The 22,539-nt window shown below is 33.1% G+C and overlaps 1 protein-coding gene across 1 annotated transcript in view; it reads right to left on the reverse strand.

The window, feature by feature from the left end:
• LOC113499056 (hemicentin-1-like) overlaps positions 1-22,539 on the reverse strand; it is a 66,313-nt gene that overhangs the window by 37,595 nt on the left and 6,179 nt on the right. Inside the window, exon 3 of the mRNA XM_026879391.1 lies at positions 1,421-1,629. Within this exon, the coding sequence (XP_026735192.1) occupies positions 1,421-1,629 (209 nt within the window). The remainder of the gene's footprint in view (positions 1-1,420; positions 1,630-22,539) is intronic.

Genomic DNA, 22,539 nt, shown 5'->3' on the forward strand with positions numbered 1-22,539 from the left:
ACAATTTAAAATTCCGCGATAAACATATGTAGATAAGGGTGGTATAATAAATTCTCGGGTCGGGCAACGCCGGCCGACGTACTAGACCAGGCGAGTTAATAAAATCACTTTGTTAGTCAATCCCGCATTTTGCGCGCCTATAGCACGATACACACGTAGTTTGTGTTAATCAAATTACTTTTTGCACGGATTTTGCAACGTGCAAAATTAAATTATATTTGATAAAAACTCGACAGATAAACGCCACGATATTTGGCAAAATCAAAAATTTTATCGAAACAAATAATCAACGGAAAACAAGTATTCAATTTATGAATAAAAGGGACGCCATATTGGTTTCGCGGAAAAAGTATTCAATGAAGTTAGTAGCATTAGCATGGCGTAGGTATAGAAGTAGAATATAGGGAGTAAGTTCGGTGCGAGCAGTTAGATGGAGTCGGCAGCCGTGTCAACCGAGCGAGCGGTGCGGCGCGGCGCCTCTCCAAACGTGATATCGCAGTACATTATTGTAATAACAGCACTCGGAGGTTCTTTGACGGGGTAGGGGTCGTGTGTAACCTCTCATTTTCCTTACCGAAATTCAAAGGAGCTCTAACAAAGCTTTGTTTTGCATCGCTCGCTCGACGAAAGCCGCTGAAAGGCTGGCTTTTTAGATAAGGTTCTCTTATAAATTTTCAGCATAGAGCAGACATTTTGCGCTAAAGTTTTTCAGTGTGGGAATGCGAACATCTGCTACGATTCCCATTCTAGTTTCGAGGGTCGACGTTTTGCGGCCGAGTTATTTGCGAAACCGTTTCACTCGTTAGGGGGCAATTATATTCAGACGGTAATTGAAAATGTTAGTTGTACTGGCTTAAGTAGTTTTTAACATGGAAAATTATTATTTTTGTTCGCGGAAGAATTGAAATATTTCTTTGAAGCTTAGTTATTTAGTTCAGTACCGCCTTTGAGAGAGAATTTCAACGTGATTATATAAGGAACGTTCATTGCTCCGGACCGCATGTTTATTATTTCTACTAAAGTGAAGTGACCTTTATTTCGATCTAAATTTGCGTTCTAAGTGAAACGTGTTTACGGTGGAATGTTATTTGACCATTATCGGGTTTACATAATAACATTAATGTAAGTTAAGGTATAAGATACCTAAACGACATGTGACTACGCTACTTTAGACGCAAACTGTAAATAACTAATTTGAGATGACTATGTTTAGTACCACTTCGGAACTAAAAAACTTAATCCTGAAATTACTGCTTCACAAACATTCAAGACACAGACACAACAATTGTCTTACGCGGGGATCGAACCCGCGACATATCAATATAACAATATAACAATGGGCTAGACGTGGTGGCCTATGACATTTAGCAATCTGTGCATTTACGTGTAGTTCATATTGAATAAATACAAATCCACTCACCTATAACAGACAGACGAATCTGAAAGTTTCGTGTGGGCGAGTTCTTGAAGTCAACTCTGCATCGATACACGCCCTCATCATCTAGCTGCACAGTGTCCAGAGTCAGCGACGCCGGGCGAGCAACCGTCGCGAAGTACGCGCGAGGACCGAAGGCATTCGGGTCTGACCATTGCAACGCCTTGTTGAAGGAGCGGCCGCGGACGTCGAAACTGAAAGAGATGAGCCATTGTATTGTTTGATGGGATACAAAGAGGTTTGTATTAAAGGTATATACTTTTTTTGTTTTCTACTGAATGACCAAGATTTGTTCTAATCGGCTCTTGACCGTTCAGTTTTGAGCCTAGTTATAACAATCATATAATAGGCATACATTTGAGATTGAGATGTCAATGAAAACTGAAGCGGATGAAGTTTTATTAATCTTCATAAGTTTAGTTGCATTAAAATTTTAAGTTTAAATAGATTTATTTACGTCTCTTAACTGTTTTGTTACTTAATATTTTATTAACTACATATAAAGCAAGCAGTGCTATAAGACTCCCTTAATCTCGAATAAATAATTTCAAGAAAATCATTAATGATAATAAGTAACATGTTTAATTAATTATACCACACCTTAAGTTTTAGTGACAAATGCAATCTCAACATCAATCTATTTCGTTGAGGCATTCCATCTGATATTTTCAGTAGGCCAAGGCGCCGAGCGGTATTCGGAGGCGCGGCGAGAATAAAACCTATTTATAGAAGTCCCGTCACGTGACTAGAGTCGTATTAACTTCTGCTCAGTCTTGCGCGTCCCGACTACTGTTACGTTCAGGTAATGTCAACCTATCCTTGTCTATCTATACATATCTTTGTGAAAGAGAAAAATGGTTTTCCTCACATGCATGTGAAAAATGATAATTTTTCGTCACCAAATATTTGAAGGGAAAAATAATGCAGATTTATTTTTGTTTAGTTTTTCATTAAGACTTGAATATTATGTAATAATACATTATTATAATTTAGTAGGAAACAAATTAACAGTAATTAAAAATTAATTAGCCACATTTAAATATTTTGTACCACAACGTAAAAAATCTACATGATTAATGCAATGAACCGACCGCGCTGGAAAACACATGGAGAGGCCTATGTCCAGCAGTGGACGGCGATATATAGGCTGAGATGATGATGATTCTGTAACTATAATAATAATAAAATAATAAATAAATGCGGACAACATCACATACATTGTTCTGAACAAAAAGTAAGTTGCTAAAGCACTTGTGTTATGGAATTCAGATACAACGAAGGTACCACAAACACCCAGACCCGAGACAATGAAAAAATGTCAATTTTTACATTGATCCGACCGGGGATCGAACCCGGGACCTCAGAGCTAGCGACACCTTGAAACCGGTGCGTACGCCACTCGACCACGGAGGTCGCTGTAATTAAACATCTAAAAAGAATGTTTTTTTTTTAATACTAATAACATTTTTTTAATTTTTTTAATGCTGATAACAAAACCTGATTTAACCTGTTGTAAAAAAAACAGTTTAGTTAACAAGTATCACATTTCACGTATTTAGAGCCTAAAGTGCACACGTACATCCTCGACATTATAATTGAATGAAGCACAAAGTTACCTTCTAAATAATGTATAACAAGTTGAGAAACAAAGCATGAGTTCTCAAAGTTTTTGAGTATATAAAACGTGTTACATTTCAAAATAAATCACTTTGTAGAGTTCTCAAGCAACGACTGTTTAAACAGATAAATATAGCGTTTAAGAATACATTTATCATTAATATAAATTTGTTTAAAGGTATGTAGATATGTATTTTGTGTTTTTTTAATAATAGTATTTTGTTTTAATTCAAAAGGCACCTAAAAGTTATATTTTTATCAAAGTTATAATGTTTTTGTCACTTTGATCATTATGTGATTTATGTTGTTTGATTTCGGTTTGGTTTTATTTTCTTATTTACATTGTCATTTTCAAGCTCGTATTTTTTTGTTTTTAATTGAATTGAGATTCATATTAGATTAAATTACGATCTATCATCAAGCGCACACTAGTATTTTAGGCATTTTTATGTTAATATGTAAGTTATTGTGTAGCTTCTAATTTATAAATAAATTGTTCAGTATGTTTGGTCATTAATTGTTACGAATCCTCTCCCTAAGGGCAAACACTGAACACTATCACTAATTAGGCTCCGTTATCTGTTTGTCTGTCTTTTAGTGACTGTATCTCATTATTTGTGACAGTTAGACGTGATGGAATTTCACAGATTATGTATTCTGTGTATAAGAAATACTAAAGATTGAGTTTTATTAACGGTTGTTTCAGTTGTTGGGTTAAAGCCTTTTTGTACTTTATCCTTAAAGTTCGACTCGCACTTGGCATAATATCCTTATTATCATTCTCTGAAAAACCTCCCAAATCATATTTTTAACTATGTACCTACCTGTAACTTTGTATTGAAAAGACAAACATCGAATTAAACATTATTATATAATGAAACCTCATAATGTAAATAAAAGCCAAGTTTTTTTTAATAAGGCAACCATTACGCGTACAATCCATCTTCGACTGCTAATGAGAAACTATAAAATAGCAATTAGCGAAGCCATTCCATGGAGTGTATGGTACGCCAAGTAATTTGTATGAAATATCATTTACCAGAAATCGTCGTTTGTGGTCATAAACGATGAAATAGGAAAGAATTAAATATAAAATTGTGATTTGCTTATAAGCTAGGCTATATTTGTGAAGCTAATGAGAGAAGAAAGTGCCTTAGTATCCAATACTGATCAAGTGTATTTTTTGAATGGCACCTACTGTTTGAGTCCTTGCCTATCTAAGGATGGGATACTTAAAAGCTTTGAACTTCAAAAAGTGCTACTTTAGTTTTTCTTTTTAATTAATAGCCTGATATAAATAAATGAATTTTGATTTTGATTTTGACTTGAACCGGTTATACTGGTAGCCGACCCCAATATAGCTTGGAAAAGGCTAGGCCAATGATGATGATGATTTTAACTTAAAAAAAGTTATTTTTCTCTGGCACGTGTGTGGGTATCGCTAGTTAGAATTACATCTGAGCTTAGCGTTTTTCATTTTACTATTTAGTTGCAAACTACATCACATACTAATTCTCCTTTAAATAGCTCACAAATTTCATATAACCAAGAAGTATATTTTGATTTGCTTTTACATTTCACAATTTATCACCAACGACAGTCTTGTCACAAGAGTGTATGTATATACTGGTAATATATGGTGACCTCGTTCTCATTATTAGATAAGAAACGACAAAAAAAGTCTAACTAACCATTTATCATAAGAAAGTAACGAATGCTCGTTATTTCACGATTCCAAATTATTTACACTAAGGAAAACATGACACTCCAAATTAATAAACGTGATTTATAATGATGTGACTGTCAATAAGTTTGTATTGTTCGACGTTTCGTAGTCTTAGGATCGATTATGTTTCTAACAAAAGGTTTTTGCATTATTATGTTTTCATTATGATTAATTACAGAGTATAGAAGTGAGCTGTTCCCAAAAAAACCAGGAAAACGCGTTACGTTGCTTATTTATGGAGTCAGTGATGTTTTAATAAAAATTTTCTAATGTTTAACGTTGCCGATCGTTGTTAGTTGTTTAACGGTAAGGCTATGAGCCTCCATCGACTAAGTTTAGACATCGAACACTTATCTACAGACATTACCGGTATAGAGTAACCTCTTGAACCCTTTTTTATATGTAAAAAACATACATACATGCAACCATTTAGCTCATAACATGACGTAGAGTTTGACAAAGAAGACGAAGCTTGCAAAATGTATCTATTAAAAGAGAATATATTTTTTCAATCACTAAGTTTGCCGTGGTGATCTATAGTACGCGCAGACTCCTTGCAGTACATTTACTTTTCAGGCCCAAATGGTGCTTAACCATTTATAATCTGTGAGTACAAATGCTATATTTAGCGCCTTAAGAAGACTAAAAGAACCTCAAAGTCATTACTTAATAGCATATAGAACTGGAACCAATTAAGTCAGTTAAACTTGAAGTTTAAGACTAATTTCTAAAAGTAACAGGTAGCAAGTTAACATCGACTGCACTAACCCATCTCACTTGTCACAGCGACCAACTTGCAAAAGTCAACCGAGGGAGTTGCATAATTAAACATTTGTAAGTTCAGCCAATGAATAATTAAAACTTATTACTTAGTTTGTTATTAGCATTTCCAACGAGGAAAATGTGAACGTAAATAATTGTGAAATTCATAATATTTTCATACATTTTTAACTGACATTGTTCGGTTTATCAAGGAAGCTGTTGCAAAGCTATTTAATATTAAGAGAATTTTAACTTGTAATTAAGTTGCAGTTCAACTGGAAAGTCATATATTTTTTTACATGAAAATCGTTAAGCTTAAGTACTGTAATCCAAGACATTATTACATTGTATTCTAGGAATCATATATCAACAGTTAAAAAAGCAATATTTAAATAGTCCTAGCCAAAAATTTTGTCAGATTTTCCTAGCTCAATTACATTTTAACCATCCATTTTTCGTATTAAATGGTCATGATAATTAAAAGCAACAAAGGTTTCATTTACACTTAAACACTATAAGGCAAAATTACTGGAATAAACCTAAAAAGTTAATTTCCACAACAGTTCAGTAAAACAACCAAAATATTCAGAATGAATAAACGATTTTCCTGAAAATTTGGTAACGCCTTCCTAAAACATATTAGTCAAAATTCTCACAGAATTCAAGGGAACAACGCAAATGGAGTCAGTGATTATGCCAATCACCTGTCGTTATGCAGATAACTACAGCTGAGCCCTTCGCGAAACGGATTCAGGACGCTACTAACTACCACAATAATAGCTATTTAGCGACATTCTAGAATGGCGATGATGTTAGTATAGTTAGTTTTCATGCTCGTGAGACAGAGGATCAATAACCGATTTATTCATATTGTAAATATTGACAATTTTAAATTGCATACCTAAAATAACTCACGTTATTTGACTCACACCAAACTTGATCGTTTCGAGGCCTAAAGGCATGTCAAATTATGAACTTGTAAGTGAGCAATCTCTATAAGTAATGTTTCATCGTTTAACGGAAAAAGGCCAATGAGGAGAAACATATTCTAAGCTAAACTGTGATTCAAGTATCTCGACCCGTAGCCGAGACCCGAAATCTTATCAGCTACGACCGCGTAGTTGGCGTAGCAGGCTACGACGTAGCAATTACAAATTCTTTTGTTCTACATTAAGCTACGTAAGTACTAGTCTTATAACCTATTTAATAAGAGATTATTTATTTAATAATGCTTGTAAGGTTTAAGTTACTAAGTTCATATTATTCTAAGAAACTTTAACACAAATCCGTGATAAATTCGGTATAATCTGGTGAGACTTAGCTGAATTTAATACAAGTATTTGGTTACCAACCCTTTTATTTAAATAAACTTGATATTAACTTACGCTTTGAAGATGTAATACTTATCCCCCATAAATAAGATATACTCGTCTTATAACATAAGTTGTAATAAAGCTTTAATATCAAAAAGATATTTGACGTTAAACCTTAAATAACCTAAATAGGATAAGGCTTATAAAGTGATAGAAAAATAAATGAAATTCGATTTTATTTTTCCTTGCCATAATATAACTTTAATGTTTTTTATAGTAAAATGACGGAGCAAAATTGTCGAAAATGATAAATTAACGGATTGTACATAAGTTTACGATAAAACTGTCTTTTCTTTATCTATCTTTTGGTTTTGAAAACTTAGTACATTAGCCCTTATAATCTTCACTGCTTGGTAAATTTCTATAGTTTTTTCTTATCGCAAAATTAAAATAAATCATTATTAATTGTTCAACTCGTCCTTGCGTCACAAATTGTGTAACTAATCCGATTCTGTCATACAGGCGTACAATACCTAACTATACCATCTATTATTCAAATAATTTATACGAATAAGAACAGCTATCTCTAGCAATAAACAGCTTCAAAAAGAAAAAAAGGAAAACATTCCACTCTACACGACTTTACAATTCGCATTTTACTGCTTGTATTCAGCATTCGTGAAGGCAGTAGACCCAGTTAAATGTAACTACAGCAGTAAATACTTGATGCAAATAAACAGAGAGCCTACCACTGCCTTTTAAAGTAACATTCTTGCAGTCAAAGAAGCGAGACAGCACTATATACATTGCATAGCTTCATCTCCCTTTCACACCTGCAACAGTACTTTAGAAGATAGTAGTAGGCCTCCAGGACGATACACGTTAACATATCTCGCTGACATTTAAGTTCACGAGTTAACAGTGTAACACAATGGTTTTCACAAACTCTGCATAAAGTATCGCAGGTGCAGAATAATGTGGAATGGAATTAAAATTAGCTTTTCAATTGTTTGAATTGAATAAGTGATTTTATTTTGTGTGTGTGTGTGGTATATTCGTTTTTAAAATGTAATTTTAACATTGAAAATCTATACTAATATATAAAGTTGAAGAGTTTGTTTGTTTGTTTGAACGAACTACTGGTCCAAATTCTTTTTGTGTTGAATAGACCTTTCATCGAGGAAGGCTTTAGGCTTTAAACCATCACGCTGCGACTAATAGGAGCTAAGATACAATGGAAAATATGAAAAAAACCGGGAGGGTATACCTAAATCATAACTTATATCTTCTACCCACGGAGACGAAGTCGCGGGCAACAGCTAGTGTTTTATATAGGTAAACGCATTTTCCTGTAGGTATTTCACAAAGGCTAAAAGAAAAGGGGCCTCTGGCTAACCTTATTTAGAAAAGTCAGATTAGACAAAATTTTGGCAATAGATAATTGAATTATTATAACGTTTATATTACCAGTTCAAAGTATTACCAATAATAATAATAAACTTCAATAAAACTTTGAAATTACTAAACTACCCGATACTCAATTCAAAAAGTAAATTATACCTGACTCTTCACTTACTTATAATACCACGATAATAAATTAAGGCATGATAAAGAGGTTCGTGTATCTTGCGAAGTTTTTTACGCTCCTTGACCTGCTGGAAAGCTATCAAGGTCACGAGCCCTTCACAGGAAAGAAAGGCTTCTAATATTTACATACAGTGATGAATGGGCGTCTTTAATCAATACATTTTTGCGCACTCTGCTGAGTAACGGTGGGGTTCTTTTTGATAGACTGTATTTTGTTTAATGATTATTTCCTTTAAAAGGGTATAATCGTGAAGCGTTTTGGGTACGGATTTTGATTTTTGATGTATTCTATGTAGGTTCTATGCAGGTAAATTTTAAAAAAAATCAGCAGTTACAAGTAAAGATTTTAATTTTATAATGTTGTCTGAAAGCGTAACGTAATGAAATATTAAGGAAAAAACATCACAGACACGTCTAGATATTTAAACGCATATAGATAGTACTTATTTTGGTGTAATATAAATAAGACAAGGCTGCCGCTTTGATATTCGTCCCAAAAAAAACCAACCCTACAACTATTGACACAGCCTATATTTTAGATTACGTAAAAAAAAACAACTCGTCTAAAAAGCGATTAACACTACAGCCGACAACGAAATTGAAATCGCCCGCAGAATTAGCTAGTAACATTTGTTCACTCAATTCAAACGGTGAACGTTGTTCCGAAACGGTTCAATCTGCTGCCAGTTATCGCCTTGACACCAATGCTTTATTGTATATGGGGTGGATATTTAAAAGCCGTCGGCAGTTACCCTAATAATAGGGCTAAACGATGCCCCGTGATTAATGACCGGGCAGGGCCGGGTGCGGTGCCTAGTTTCGCGTAGATACTGTGAAACTACTCCAGTAATTGCTTGTTCTATGATACTTAGTGTGTGTAAGTATAATCTTCTGTATGTCTAACGATGTGTGTTTATGGCTTGTGTACTAACATTTATTCACGTGCTCAGCAACTGAAAATAATCTTTTCTAATTTTATGAAGCTGAAAAGTATGTTTGTTTGTTCGACGCACTAATCTCAGGAACTAATGGTCCGATAGTGATTAAAATAAGACTACCTTTACGGATTTTATTGCGGTTTAATTTTAGATTTTAGTTCCCGAAGTTTCGACCTTTGCAGGTCACGGGAAGACGGATACCTGATCCGCCTAAGTAGTTTTATTTTAATGGTCCGATTTTAAAAATCTTGTCTGAATATTAGATTTCCCATTTTTTGAGATAGACTGCAGAATATAAACCATCGCAGTATGATTAACATTAACCGAACATTAATGATTTATGTAACAAAAAACGGGGAGAAGAGGCAAGTAGTCTAAAAATAATAATAAAAATACTGACTCACCTACTATTAATAAATAATTAAACATTAAGTTCGAAAATTAAATTACTATTCCATATCAACTAATTATCGGACTCAGCATCGGTTTCAATAAAAAACTGCACAAAAGCAATTTTCTATAATTATTGAAACCCAATATTCCAATAACATGTTTCATACTACTAATTATAAATTATTATAAGAGTTCTTTCGGTATAATAAAATGATCACAAAAGCCAACACAATTTCAATTTTATAAATACTATCTGCTCTTTAGCATAATAATTATGATTTTATTAATTACATTCCGAGGAACGGATAAATCCTAGACCATTTGTGGTTTCCATATGTTTCTGTAATATATACTCATTAAAGAGTAATTAGAATTTTAATTAAATCTTGCTAACATCGAAGAATTTGAAAATAATTAGAGAAAAACCAAAGAGAGCAAATTAATGATGTGAAATGAATGAAAGTTTGGATTGAAAGGAAAATGTGGTTTACTTTTCTACGATAATACGTTCTTTGACTAACATGGATTTTTCTGTGGCTTTCTTCACTGTATTTTACATTCCTTATTGGGAATAAAATATCACGATTTTGTCTGTTTCCTAGATATGCTGAATTCACGGAGAGGGATCTCGCTCCGGAATACTTTCCTCTTCACTTCGCTCCTTACAAATATTATCATCATCATCATCCACAGCCTCCCACTGCTGGGCATAGGTTTCCCCTTTCTCGTGCCAATTTCTACGGTCCTGTGCTAGCCTCATCCTGACTCCAAATATTATCAGGGAAAACTTTTTCAAATAGGTACTTAGCCTTATTGACTAGGATCAGGACTTATGCCTGTTATCAGATAATGCGAGGTGCGTGCAAACGAAGCCACACCGAAACAGGTTTATCGTGTTTGCATACATTGCATTGCGTGTTGATAGTCATACTAACTTGGCATATCCTGTTAAGAATGTTATTTATTTAATGTTAAATTGATTTTTTTACATGTGAGCTGAAAAGTACAGGCTACACTGTAAAGTAAAGTAACTGAAAAGTACAGGTTTAGCTTACACTAAATTACATTTATAAATTTTGAAGCATGTTGAAAGCAATAGTTAGCATCATTTTGTAGTGGTAAGTGGTTAACAAAGGTCTCGGGTCGAGTCTGGATGAGGCTAGCACAGGATCGTAGAAATTGGCACGAGAAAGGGGAGGCCTATGCCCAGCAGTGGGAGGATAAAGGCTGTGGATGATGATGATGATGAAGTAGTTTATCTTTAGAATCGGAAAACGTATCGTAAGTATAATTCCAGTGAAAACTTTGCTACTAATAGATTTCACAAACAACTGAAAATTTACATCATATGAAAAAAAATGTTTACAAACATTTCTATTTCATTTTGGACATTTAAGGTAAGTTTTATATAACATAAATATATATGTAGATAACAATATAAATGTACACATAAAAATACAGCGTGTTTGCAGGTCCACGCACACACGAAAACGTCCAATTAATTTCAATTTAAACGCGCGTTTCACTTACTAAAGTTTCAGCTTAAAGTAACGAGTTGCTATTCTTTGCAATTCCCAGGTATAAGCATATTTGACATATTTTTGAAACAAGAACACAAAATGTAAAAGTCAACAAGAGAGGTACAGGGTGCTCTTGTTTTACATTTCGTTGCGTTTTATTTAAATTTCGCGTTACTCATTAAAGCTTAAGGATGCTTCGTTGGAGGAAGCCGGTTTAGTATTTTTCTTGTGCAAATATTCCACTGTTTTAATGGTCTGATTTAATTAAAATATTGGTTTTTACTGTGTGTTTTTTGAGAAATAGAGATTTAATTTGCACTATTTCAAAGGGATTGAGGTGCATACTTACGTTCAATGTTAGATTCCGCTAGTTGAGCGGATAAAATTAAAGAAAAACCTGCATGGTTTACCTACATTTGAATCAAAATCAAACCCTTATGAGTATCTGTCGAGTATTCAAAACAAAAAACAATTCAGAATGACATTAAATAAATAAAAAAACCCCAGAGGAAAATTACTGACTGAAATATTCCTATTTACAATGACCTACTAATACCGGTAACAGCGTCCTATTCAAAGCGTTTGACGATAAGCCGGGAGCCACATACAGTAGTGCCAGTTGTGTCTATAGTGGTCCTAGATGTCCACTTACAACTTGCTGTTACTGGATTTAATGTTTAATCGTAACCCTTTACGTGCTCCTGCATGGAAACAAATGACAAATGTGTCTTGTCCGTATTGACTATATGATTTAATCGTTCACTTCTTTGTTTAAGCTCCTTCTGTTATTAACGATTAGGAATGAATCGATTAGCATCTTCTTCTAATATAAAAAATTCCCGTGTCGCGATCTTAGCTACCGTACTCCTCCAAAACGGCTTAACCTATTTTCACCAAATTTTATATACGTATTCAGTAGGTCTGAGAATCGACTAACATCTATTTTTCATACCCTTAAGTTTTAAGGGTTGTTCACACAAAAAAAAAAAAATATTTTTTGGACGAAATTGTTTGTTTTTATTTTTTTTATAATGTAAAAATATTTTCTTCAAAACAACGTTTGCTGGGCCAGCTAGTATTATGTATAAACAAGGCATGTTGTGGTTCCAATAAGTATCTATTAAAGAGCCTTTTCAATAAGGCTCTTACATACCCACAATAATGTAATTACTTATACAGATTCACAAAAGAACTAGGTCAATCTATTCACTACATAAATCTCTACAAAATATACGCGTATTTTAAGTACAATTTGATAAGCAATACGAGAGAAACATGAATGAATGTATTTTCCCATTGACATTGAGAACAGACGGAGATATCAAAAGGGTCTTATAAAATAATAATAACGCGGACGTGAAGCCAGGACAGAGCATATAGATACATAAAATATGAAAACTACCTGGTCCGCTTTACGAGATCCCGATATTTCAATCCACTTCAACTGTGCACGTAGGATAATGAACTCAAGTCCAAATAAAATATGGACGAAATTGGATTGATTCAAATTCCAATCGTATCAGTCGGTCACTCGTGTAAGTTATAGGGATGCTTCTTTGAAGTCGGGAATATATTTCGTATATTTTGGAGATCGACTCGAAATTCTTTTGTTGAGTGAGGGGAAATTCGCTTCAAATATTCAGTTCTTATAAATCTTAAATATCCTTTTATTTTTGCTATAGTACTGCCGATTTTTGTTGAAATATTTCTCTTTAGAATGTGATAAAAGTATGAAAAAATATTCTGAGAAATGTAAAATGAAATTGACAACCTGATTTTTTTCATGAACGAAAAGATTTCTAGAATTTTATGAATACAGATATATACAAATATATTTGCATCAAAAAAAAAAAATGCAATTTTTTCTGCCAACCTTATTTAAAAACACATTACTTGTATCAATACACTAGTTATCATTTTTTTTACGATAAACACAAATACGGACAAACAAAAAATCGACAGCAAAACTAAGTCACAACCCTATCACATAAGTTATATCTGTAGCACGGAAGTCCGTATCTGGCCGAGATCCGGACTGCCACGGTAAATCAATCCGCCATTTTTGTCTTCCATCTCATATTTCATATTTACCCTGACATTAGTGTAAATGTATCTAACTCGTAACAAGATCCGCAGAAGAACAACGACCCCTTAGTTTTCCGTGTTTTATTTATTCAAGAGATTCGTTGCGGGATTGTTGTTTCAATTGATTTTACTGCGGGTGTAATTTATTATGGCATCTTTGTAACTGTTTTCTGTTCGAAAAATGTGGTAGTCTATTTTCTCGGTTGATTTTCTTGAGACTTTGTTATAGAGTGCAATTTGCTTGGAAGCTTAGCTCAATAATGACCTGAAATTAGTTTATAGGTAAATATTTTGTAGAGAATGTAAAATTTTAGTCAATGGTTAAAAAAATAATATCATTTATCACATCACCAATTTATCAGTACCATAGCATCATTAAATGTGCCACGTGCAAGTTTTAATTAAATAATATTGACACAAATTCATGGTATCTTGCTTCCACTGGTTCATCCAATACAGAAAATTACGTAATAAGTTCCAGTTTTTAATTTAAAGTGTGGCCAATATAATTACGAGTTTGCCGTCGAATTTTGTACATCAAAAGTTCTGCGTCAGCGGTTGTATGAACTGAGAGGGATACAATCTCATTTTCCTATTTAAATAACGATATTGGTTATAATTCTGTGGGTATTAAGTACTGTGTATCAAGTCATGTTTCTTAATATAATAATTACTAGCTGACCCAGCAAACGTTGTTATGCCGAATATTTTTATTTCTAGTTGTATGTATTTTTAATGTCACGTTATAAGAAATAAAAACAAAAAATATAGACCAAAAAATTAATTTTTTTTTTAGTGTGAGCAACCCTTAACACTTAGGGGGATGAAAAATAGATGTTGGTCGATTCTCAGACCTACTGAATACGCATATATTATAAAGTTTGGTAAAAATCGGTTAAGCCGTTTCGGAGGAGTACGGTAACTAGCATCGTGACACGGGAATTTTATATATTAGAAGATGGGACAAAAAAGCATAAGTAAAGGTAATTATTTTTTTGAGAAAATCCGTGTACTTTGCATCCCCTATAAGCCGATGACTAACTACTATCGAAACCCTTAAGTGTTTGTTGTGACACAGGTGAAACGAATGTTTTGAAACTCACAACGAAATTAATTTGAAATTATTAAAAAAGGCTCCCTTTCCATACAAACGTCATTAATGTTAAATCAACTAGGTCCAAAATAGTAGAAGTAGATAATTTGGCTCTACACCTGAGCCAAATTATCGAACTAGTTTAAAATTTTATACACTTTGTAATTTCAACTGCCTAAAATTTGCTCTACTTGGTATTTAACTACAAAAGATTATCTAAGTAGAGAGAAGATAAATGGTAGAATAACACAAATATACAAAATACACATACATTATACATCAAATCCCACACACAGGCATCCGAAAATACTCGTTCAATTATAAAGTAGGTTAAAATTAAAATGAACTCTACTACATGAGTAATAAGTATAATAATGGCTTAACAGGTTATTCTGGAGTTTATGTGGCCGACGGTGTAATGTAAGTATTCGCTAAGGAGTAATACATTTTATTTGATTAATTAGAGCTTGTTGTTTGGCGAGGGGTTTTTCTATTAAAAGTTGGGTTAGTTTTAGATTTCATTTATACCTACAGGCAGTGTAACCTATATTTTAAATGCGATCGTGAGTAGGTATATATTTCGCTTTTAATGGATTCAGTAAAATTTGATATGCAAAACAAAAAATATTTTTTTGTGCCATCTGAAATTTTCGGGGACGCAGTACCAAAAGCAATAACTCACATTATTTAATAAAACATGATTTTCTAGCGACTCTACAATTTCGAATATTTGATTTGTGAATTAATATCTATAGGTATATATATATCTTCCATGTCTATCCATCTGTCTGTCTCCAGCTTATCGCTGAGACCCTTACCTACTAATACCTTTACTTAATGGCAGAGAGGTTTATAGTTATGTCTAGGCATTTTGTTAGTCAAGTTAATGCCACTTGCATCTATTCCTTATCTCTTAACACTATTTTACATTCAATCATCCATCAATCAACTAAACCTAGTCTACTGCTACAAATATAAAAAAAAAAACTAGCTGACCCAGCAAACGTTGTTTTGCCGAATATTTTTTTTCTAGTTGTATGTATTTTTAATGCCACATTATAAAAAAAAACAAACAATTTCGTCCAAAAAATATTTTTTTTAGTGTGAACAACCATTATCTCTTAGGGGTATGAAAAATAGATGTTGTTCTATTCTCAGACCTATCCAATATGTATACAAAATTCCATAAAAATCGGTCGAACCGTTTCGGAGGAGTACGGTAACTAACATCGCAAATTCGCGACACGGAAATTTTATATATTAGAATATCTTGAATGTTTGGTAAAAATAATTAAAAGAGGAAGGCTTTTTATATTACTAATTTTATTTTATGACGTAACCATTGAATCGAAACACTATTGAATCTTGAATCACTACGCCAAAAACTAGTTTGTCAACTACATTATAACGTAACAATTTTTTTTTTTTTCTTTTTTTTTTTTTTTTTTTTTTTTTTTTTTTTTTTTTTTTTTTTTTTTTTTCTTTTTTTTTAGTCTGTGGACCGCGCCCGGAACACATACTCTGTCAATAGCTCCTAATTCTATTATTGTATTTTGGCTTTTCAACCTCGAAATTTACAGTAAATGTGCGCACATTCCATAATTAACACTTAGTCCTTACTGTATAATCAATAGTGCAAGTCTATAACGCTAAGAAAGTGGATTTACAAATATCGTAAACCGGTGAATAAAAGTGCTCGTTATGGCGCCAAGATAGTGGTTCAAGGGATTTTCGTCGCTACGTGCACTACATAACTGCTAAAGTGGCGTATACCACGGTCCCGCTCAGTGAGCAGTGCTACCAACATTCACACAGCAACCACTAGCGTCGTTTGCATAGCCCTAACGTACGGAAAAAAAAAATGGAAGATAGTAATAGAAGTAATGGTAAAATAAAAGAAAGTGAGACCCCTCTGCCAGCTAAGTCCATCAAGACTGATAATAAGGTAGAAGTGCGATCCTCAGCATCACATAATGTTACGACGAGAAAAGGCTCTGCTGTAAGAAAGGAGGAGTTGATTTCCACGTCGAAGGAAACTTTACGCAGTATTATTCAAGAGGAAATTAACTCGGCTTTCTCCAATATTAATAATACACTTATGGAACTGAAGACTGAAGTAACTGTGTTGCAAAATAGTGTTAAGTTCATGACTGAAAAATATGATTCTATCATTGAACGAATATCCTGTGTAGAAGTAAAGACCAAGATAATAAATACACTCGAGATGGAAGTAAATGACTTGAAAGGTCACTTGAAAGTGCTTAATGAAAGTATTGAAAAACAAGAGCAATGGGGAAGGCGGTCCAACATTGAAATTATAGGTCTACCAGAAAAAAATGGTGAAAACTTGATTGAAACCCTCTCTAAGCTAGCTACATATGCTAAATGTCCTTTCAACGCGCAGACTGACATCGATTTTGTGACTAGAGTGGCTCACCTAAACAAGGATCTCAAAAAACCAAAGCCAGTGGTAGTCCGCTTTCTATCCAGGTATAAGAAAGATGAGTTTTTATCCCACTTGAGAGGTCAAAAAGATCTAAAAGCCTGTGACATTGGCTATACTGATAAAACATCTCGGATTTATTTTAATGAACACCTAACAAGTTCCAAAAAGATGTTATTAAGCAAAGTGAAGAAGTTAGCTGAAGAAAAGCAATACAAATATGTATGGGTAAAAAACTACACTATACTAGTACGTAAATTCGACTCAGGTTCAGCAATTCATATTTTGACCGAGGATGACTTAAAAAAGTTAATTTAGGAAGATTTACTATTGTTCTTTATTGTCAACTGTTAATTTTAGCCGAGTTTATCATAGTAGTCTTTATGCTTATTCTCAAGTTTATTCATAAGCAGAACCTAATTCTAAGTAATATATTAATTGTATCTCTGTTTGTTATAATTCTTAATGTTAGGAAACTTGTTTTTTGTTTTTGTTTTGAACGGAACCAAATACTTAACAATATATTAATTATGTCATTGTTTGTTACAGCATTATTAATTCAGTTGGTAAACTATTACATACATTCCATAATTGGCTCAATGCTTAGAGTAAGGAAATTCAATTTTTGCTTTGTTCTTGAGTGGAACTATATACTGAACTATATATTGTATATATTAATTATAGCATTATTTGTTACAGCAGGAAGAATGAGGAAGTTATTGATTAAATTGGTAAACTATGATGCATATTCCATAATTGGCACTGTGGATTCGTCTTGTTCTTATCTCTTGATGTTAAAAGGTACCTTTTATTTAATTGTCACAAAATGTTATATTACTAATATCTCACATTCTCTCAAATAAGTATTTATTACCAAAATGTTAGGGGATTACGCACAAAGACAAATTTATTTCTCAAAAATTTGTTGCTCTGCTCATATGATGTGATTTGTTTGAGTGAGACTTGGCTGTTGCCTGGGATATTTAATTCAGAATTGTTTGATGACAGGTTTAGTGTTTACAGATGTGATAGGGATTACAGTTCTAGATCAGATAAGATGGGTGGAGGGGTTCTTATTGCAATAAGGAAGGGTTTATCGGTTGAGGATGTCAGCATCAAACCTTCAAATGACTCAAGGTCAGCAGATATTTTATCTTTGAGTGTTTGTGTTAAAAAACCAACTTTAAATTCCAAACTAAGATTGTATTGTTGCTATTTTCCGCAGACTAATTCTCAATTTAATGAAGAAGTTTTATTCTATGAACAAGTTTCCCAATCTGTAGTAACTTATCCAAATGATCTATTCTTCATAACAGGTGATTTTAATATAAGAAATGCAGACTGGCTATCAACAGGACAGAATAACCAGGCTGTTTTAAACTCAATAGGAACAGATCCCTTAGTTAATGCCTTGTCAAACTTTTTGTCACTTAATGATTTTTCACAATATAATCTAATTGCAAATATTAATAACAGACAACTCGATCTAATATTAAGTAATGTTAATTGCACAGTTGCCAAATCTACATTCCCATTAGTCACTGAAGATCCTCACCATCCAGCGTTGGATGTTATTATTAGATACATAAAATTAAACACTTTACATTCCCCACCGAAAGTTAATCGTATGTTTGGTAGTGCCGACTATGATGCTATTATTTCTCTTCTTTGTTGTATAGATTGGGAGACTGTCATAGATGAGGATAACATTAATGAATCTTTATTAAGATTTTATAGTGTTCTAGAGGAAGTGATAAGTGCTCATGTTCCAAGTAAAACTATATATAATAAAAATAAATATCCAGTATGGTACTCCACAGCATTAACTAAAATTATTAAAGAAAAATTAAAGTTTCACAAGAAATGGAAGTGTTATGGTCAATATAAGGATTATTCAACCTTTGTCCTTTTAAGGGATAGACAAAAAAGAGTTGCTAAGCAATGTTATGATAATTATATAAAAAAAATTGAAAATAATATATCAAAAAATAGTAAACAATTCTGGGCTTTTATTGAGAGTAAAAAAAAATCAAATTACCTCCCCGACAGTCTACACCTGGATGATGCTGCATCCTCAGACGGTAAACACATAGCAGATCTCTTTAACACTTATTTCAGCTCTGCTTTTGAAAAAGATATTATGAATTGTCCAACTAACTCAAGTTTTGTTTGTCAAAACCAGACGTTTTTAAATCTTAGTGGAATTAGTATTCCCTTAAATACTGTTTTGAATTACCTTAAAAAACTAAACACTGAAAAGGGATCTGGTCCTGACGGCATACCTCCTTTATTTCTGCAAAAGTGTCATAAAGCTCTGTCAACCCCTTTACATAAATTATTCAATGCATCCTTACGATCAGGTGTCATGCCAATATTATGGAAACGGTCATTTGTTGTCCCCATCTTTAAAAGTGGTGACAAACACGATATTAAGAACTACCGTCCCATTTCTAAGCTTAGTGTAATACCTAAACTGTTTGAGAGAATTGTGTGTGATATGATTACGCCGCTTGTTAAGCCCTTATTGATACCTCAGCAACATGGCTTCATTAGTAAAAAATCTACTGAAACTAACTTGTGTGACTTTATTGATAATGTGACCTTGGCTATGGATGAGGGCTATCAGGTAGATGTCGTGTATACCGATTACTCAAAGGCCTTTGATAAAATTTCCCATAGAATACTGATACGTAAGCTCGAGAGCATCGGTATACACGGCGACTTGCTTAGGTGGTTGGAGTCTTACCTGCGAGATCGTAGTCAGGCTGTTACTATTAAAGGTTTTTGTTCAACATTTATACCGATTACATCAGGCGTACCACAAGGCTCGCATCTAGGACCCCTCTTATTTAATATATATATTAATGATGTTCATTCAGTATTTAATAATTCAAATTTCTTGTTATATGCTGACGATAAGAAGGTTTATAAAATTATAAAAAATATAGATGATTGTCGAGGACTACAAAATGATATAAATAATTTATCTAACTATTGTACTAATAATATGCTTTACCTCAATGTAAAAAAATGTCATATAATTACATATACAAGAAAGAAAAAATATATTGAGTATAGTTATAAATTAAATAATGAATATATCAATAGGGTGTCTGAAGTGCGAGATTTGGGAGTCCAATTAGATAGTAGACTGATCTTTGATAGGCACATCACGTCCATTGTTAGTAGGGCTTATCGTATGTTAGGTTTTGTGCTGAGAGCTACTAAAGATTTTAAGCGTTTGTCGACAATATTGTTGTTGTATAAGACGATCATCAGGCCAATTCTGGAATATGCATCTGTGGTATGCATCTGTGGTATGGAACCCACAATACAAAGTATATATTGAGCAAATACAATGGATCCAAGATAAATTGAATAAGCATATAATATGGAGAAGTCATAAAAATAATTATTCTGAAAAAATACCTCATATACCTTCGTTAGAGACAAGACGAAAGGAACGTGACCTCTTATTTTTATATAAAATATTAAGAAGTCAAGCTGACTCTCCTTACCTCTTAAATAGGATAGGTTTGAGATGTCCACGTATTAATTCTCGAAAGAAATCTCTATTCTTCATTCCTACTGCAAGAACTAATTATGGAAAAAATGTATTTATTTCAAGAGCATGCCGGCTGTATAATGATATTATAAATAACGGAAATAGTGATACCCTCATAGATGTTTTTAACCTGTCGTTTCCTAAATTTAAAAAAATCATTCACGATTGTTTGGTTCCTCTCAGCATTTGAGATTTTTTTTTAGTTTGATACAAAGAAGATTTTTTTATTTTTATTTTTGATACTGAAATATTGTATTGAAATTTTTGATGCTGAAGTATTGTATTTTTTCATGGATGTTTTTAGCATTTCGTTTCCTAGAATTGGGGAAGTCATTCACGTTTGTTTGGTTCCTCTCAGCATTTGGGATTTTTTGGCTTGGTGCGGGGAGGAGTTTTTGTTCTTGGTGCTGAGGTGTTGTATTTTTCTCATGGATGTTTTTAAACAACGGAAGTTTGAAAGCATCTATGAGGAAGTGCAGTGTTTCGGTGTCGGGGATGGGAATTCTTCTTTGTATCGGGCTGGAAGGGGTCTCGGATGTTGGGAGGGGCCGGGCGGGCATGGGTGATTTTTTATTTTTTTATTTTTTTTTGGATTTGGGAGGCGGGTTGTTGGAGACATCTGTAAGATACAAATAATTTTTATTTTGAATACTGGAATATTGTATTTTTTCATAGATGTTTTTTAACATTTCGTTTCCTAAATCTGAAAGAGCCATTCACGATTGTTTGGTTCCCATCAGCATTTGAGATTTTTTTAACTTCAACATTTTAGTTTGATGCCAGGAAGAATTTTATTTTAATTTATTTTTGATACTGAAAAATTTTTTTTTTTTCTCCTCTTTTTCATACCTGTTTAACATTCTTGGCGCGAATGTATTGTTTAAGTGTGGAAACTGTTTTGGATTATGTTTAGTTTATTATGATTGTAATTGTTTATATATAATATCTGTTTGTTTCCCTAATAAAATAAAATAAAATAAAATAAAATAAACAATAGTTACATTTATCTCCTGCCTTATACTGGCAACTGAAATACATCACATTTAAATTGTCTACATTGCGATGTTATAGTAATAGGGATCTGTTTTTTACTCCTTGGGCTCAACACAAAAAGACTCTCCACACTTTCACATCTATTACTACTACTAACACATTGACATATTGTCTCTACATATTATTATGCATCTAGTACAGACAGTCCTATCATAACACATTTATAAACACCCTGTACACAAACATGTAGTACAACCTACAATACGGATGTAGTACAGATCCGTTTATACAAGATCTGGTGTCAGAATCACATAAATTTGTCAAAGGATGATTGATGCGTCGTACTCCTTGCAGCTTATCCGCAGGCGACGTCCGGCAGTCCACATCTCAGCAATTAATCGAACCGCAACTGTCCGTACGAAACTATATAAATATAACTACGTAACTGAGGGCAAATAGATTTCGGTAGTGATATTATTTAGTGAGAGGGTTGAAGTTGTAAGTGACAATAATTAAGTAGATTTTTGACTTGTATTTATTCAACCAAAAACACATTCGTTTTTGTCGTGTTTAGAAAAAAAAACGTTCAGGACGATGTTGTTATTATGAAAATAAGGTGAATTTTGACTTTTTTAATAAATTAATTAATAGAAACCACCCAATATTCGTGAATACGCGGAAGTATAGAATAGTAAACGAAATCACATTAAAATTATTGGCAGCCCACAACAGGAATATCTAAAGGCAATAATGTGGAGAACAATAGTCTAACATTTAATATGCAATCCTACCAAACCGTATTATTGCAAATACTAAAGCAATATTGTATTTGGTTTCAATTATTAATATAACAATAATCAATTATTATCAACGAGTCTACGGCGTAGCAGTACTACGAATCGGTTACGTAGCTGATCGTAGCCGTATCGTAGCTCCGTTCAGATTGATTGTAAAAATCAGTTAGATATCAGTTTAATAATGCTGTTTATGTGTATAAAATGAAATCAGTTGATTTAATTTAAACAAAAAATAATAAACACTTTCTAAAATCAAGCGTTTTAGTTTGCTT

The sequence above is a fragment of the Trichoplusia ni genome, chromosome 11 (genome assembly GCF_003590095.1).
Source record: "Trichoplusia ni isolate ovarian cell line Hi5 chromosome 11, tn1, whole genome shotgun sequence".
Lineage (NCBI taxonomy): Eukaryota > Metazoa > Arthropoda > Insecta > Lepidoptera > Noctuidae > Trichoplusia > Trichoplusia ni.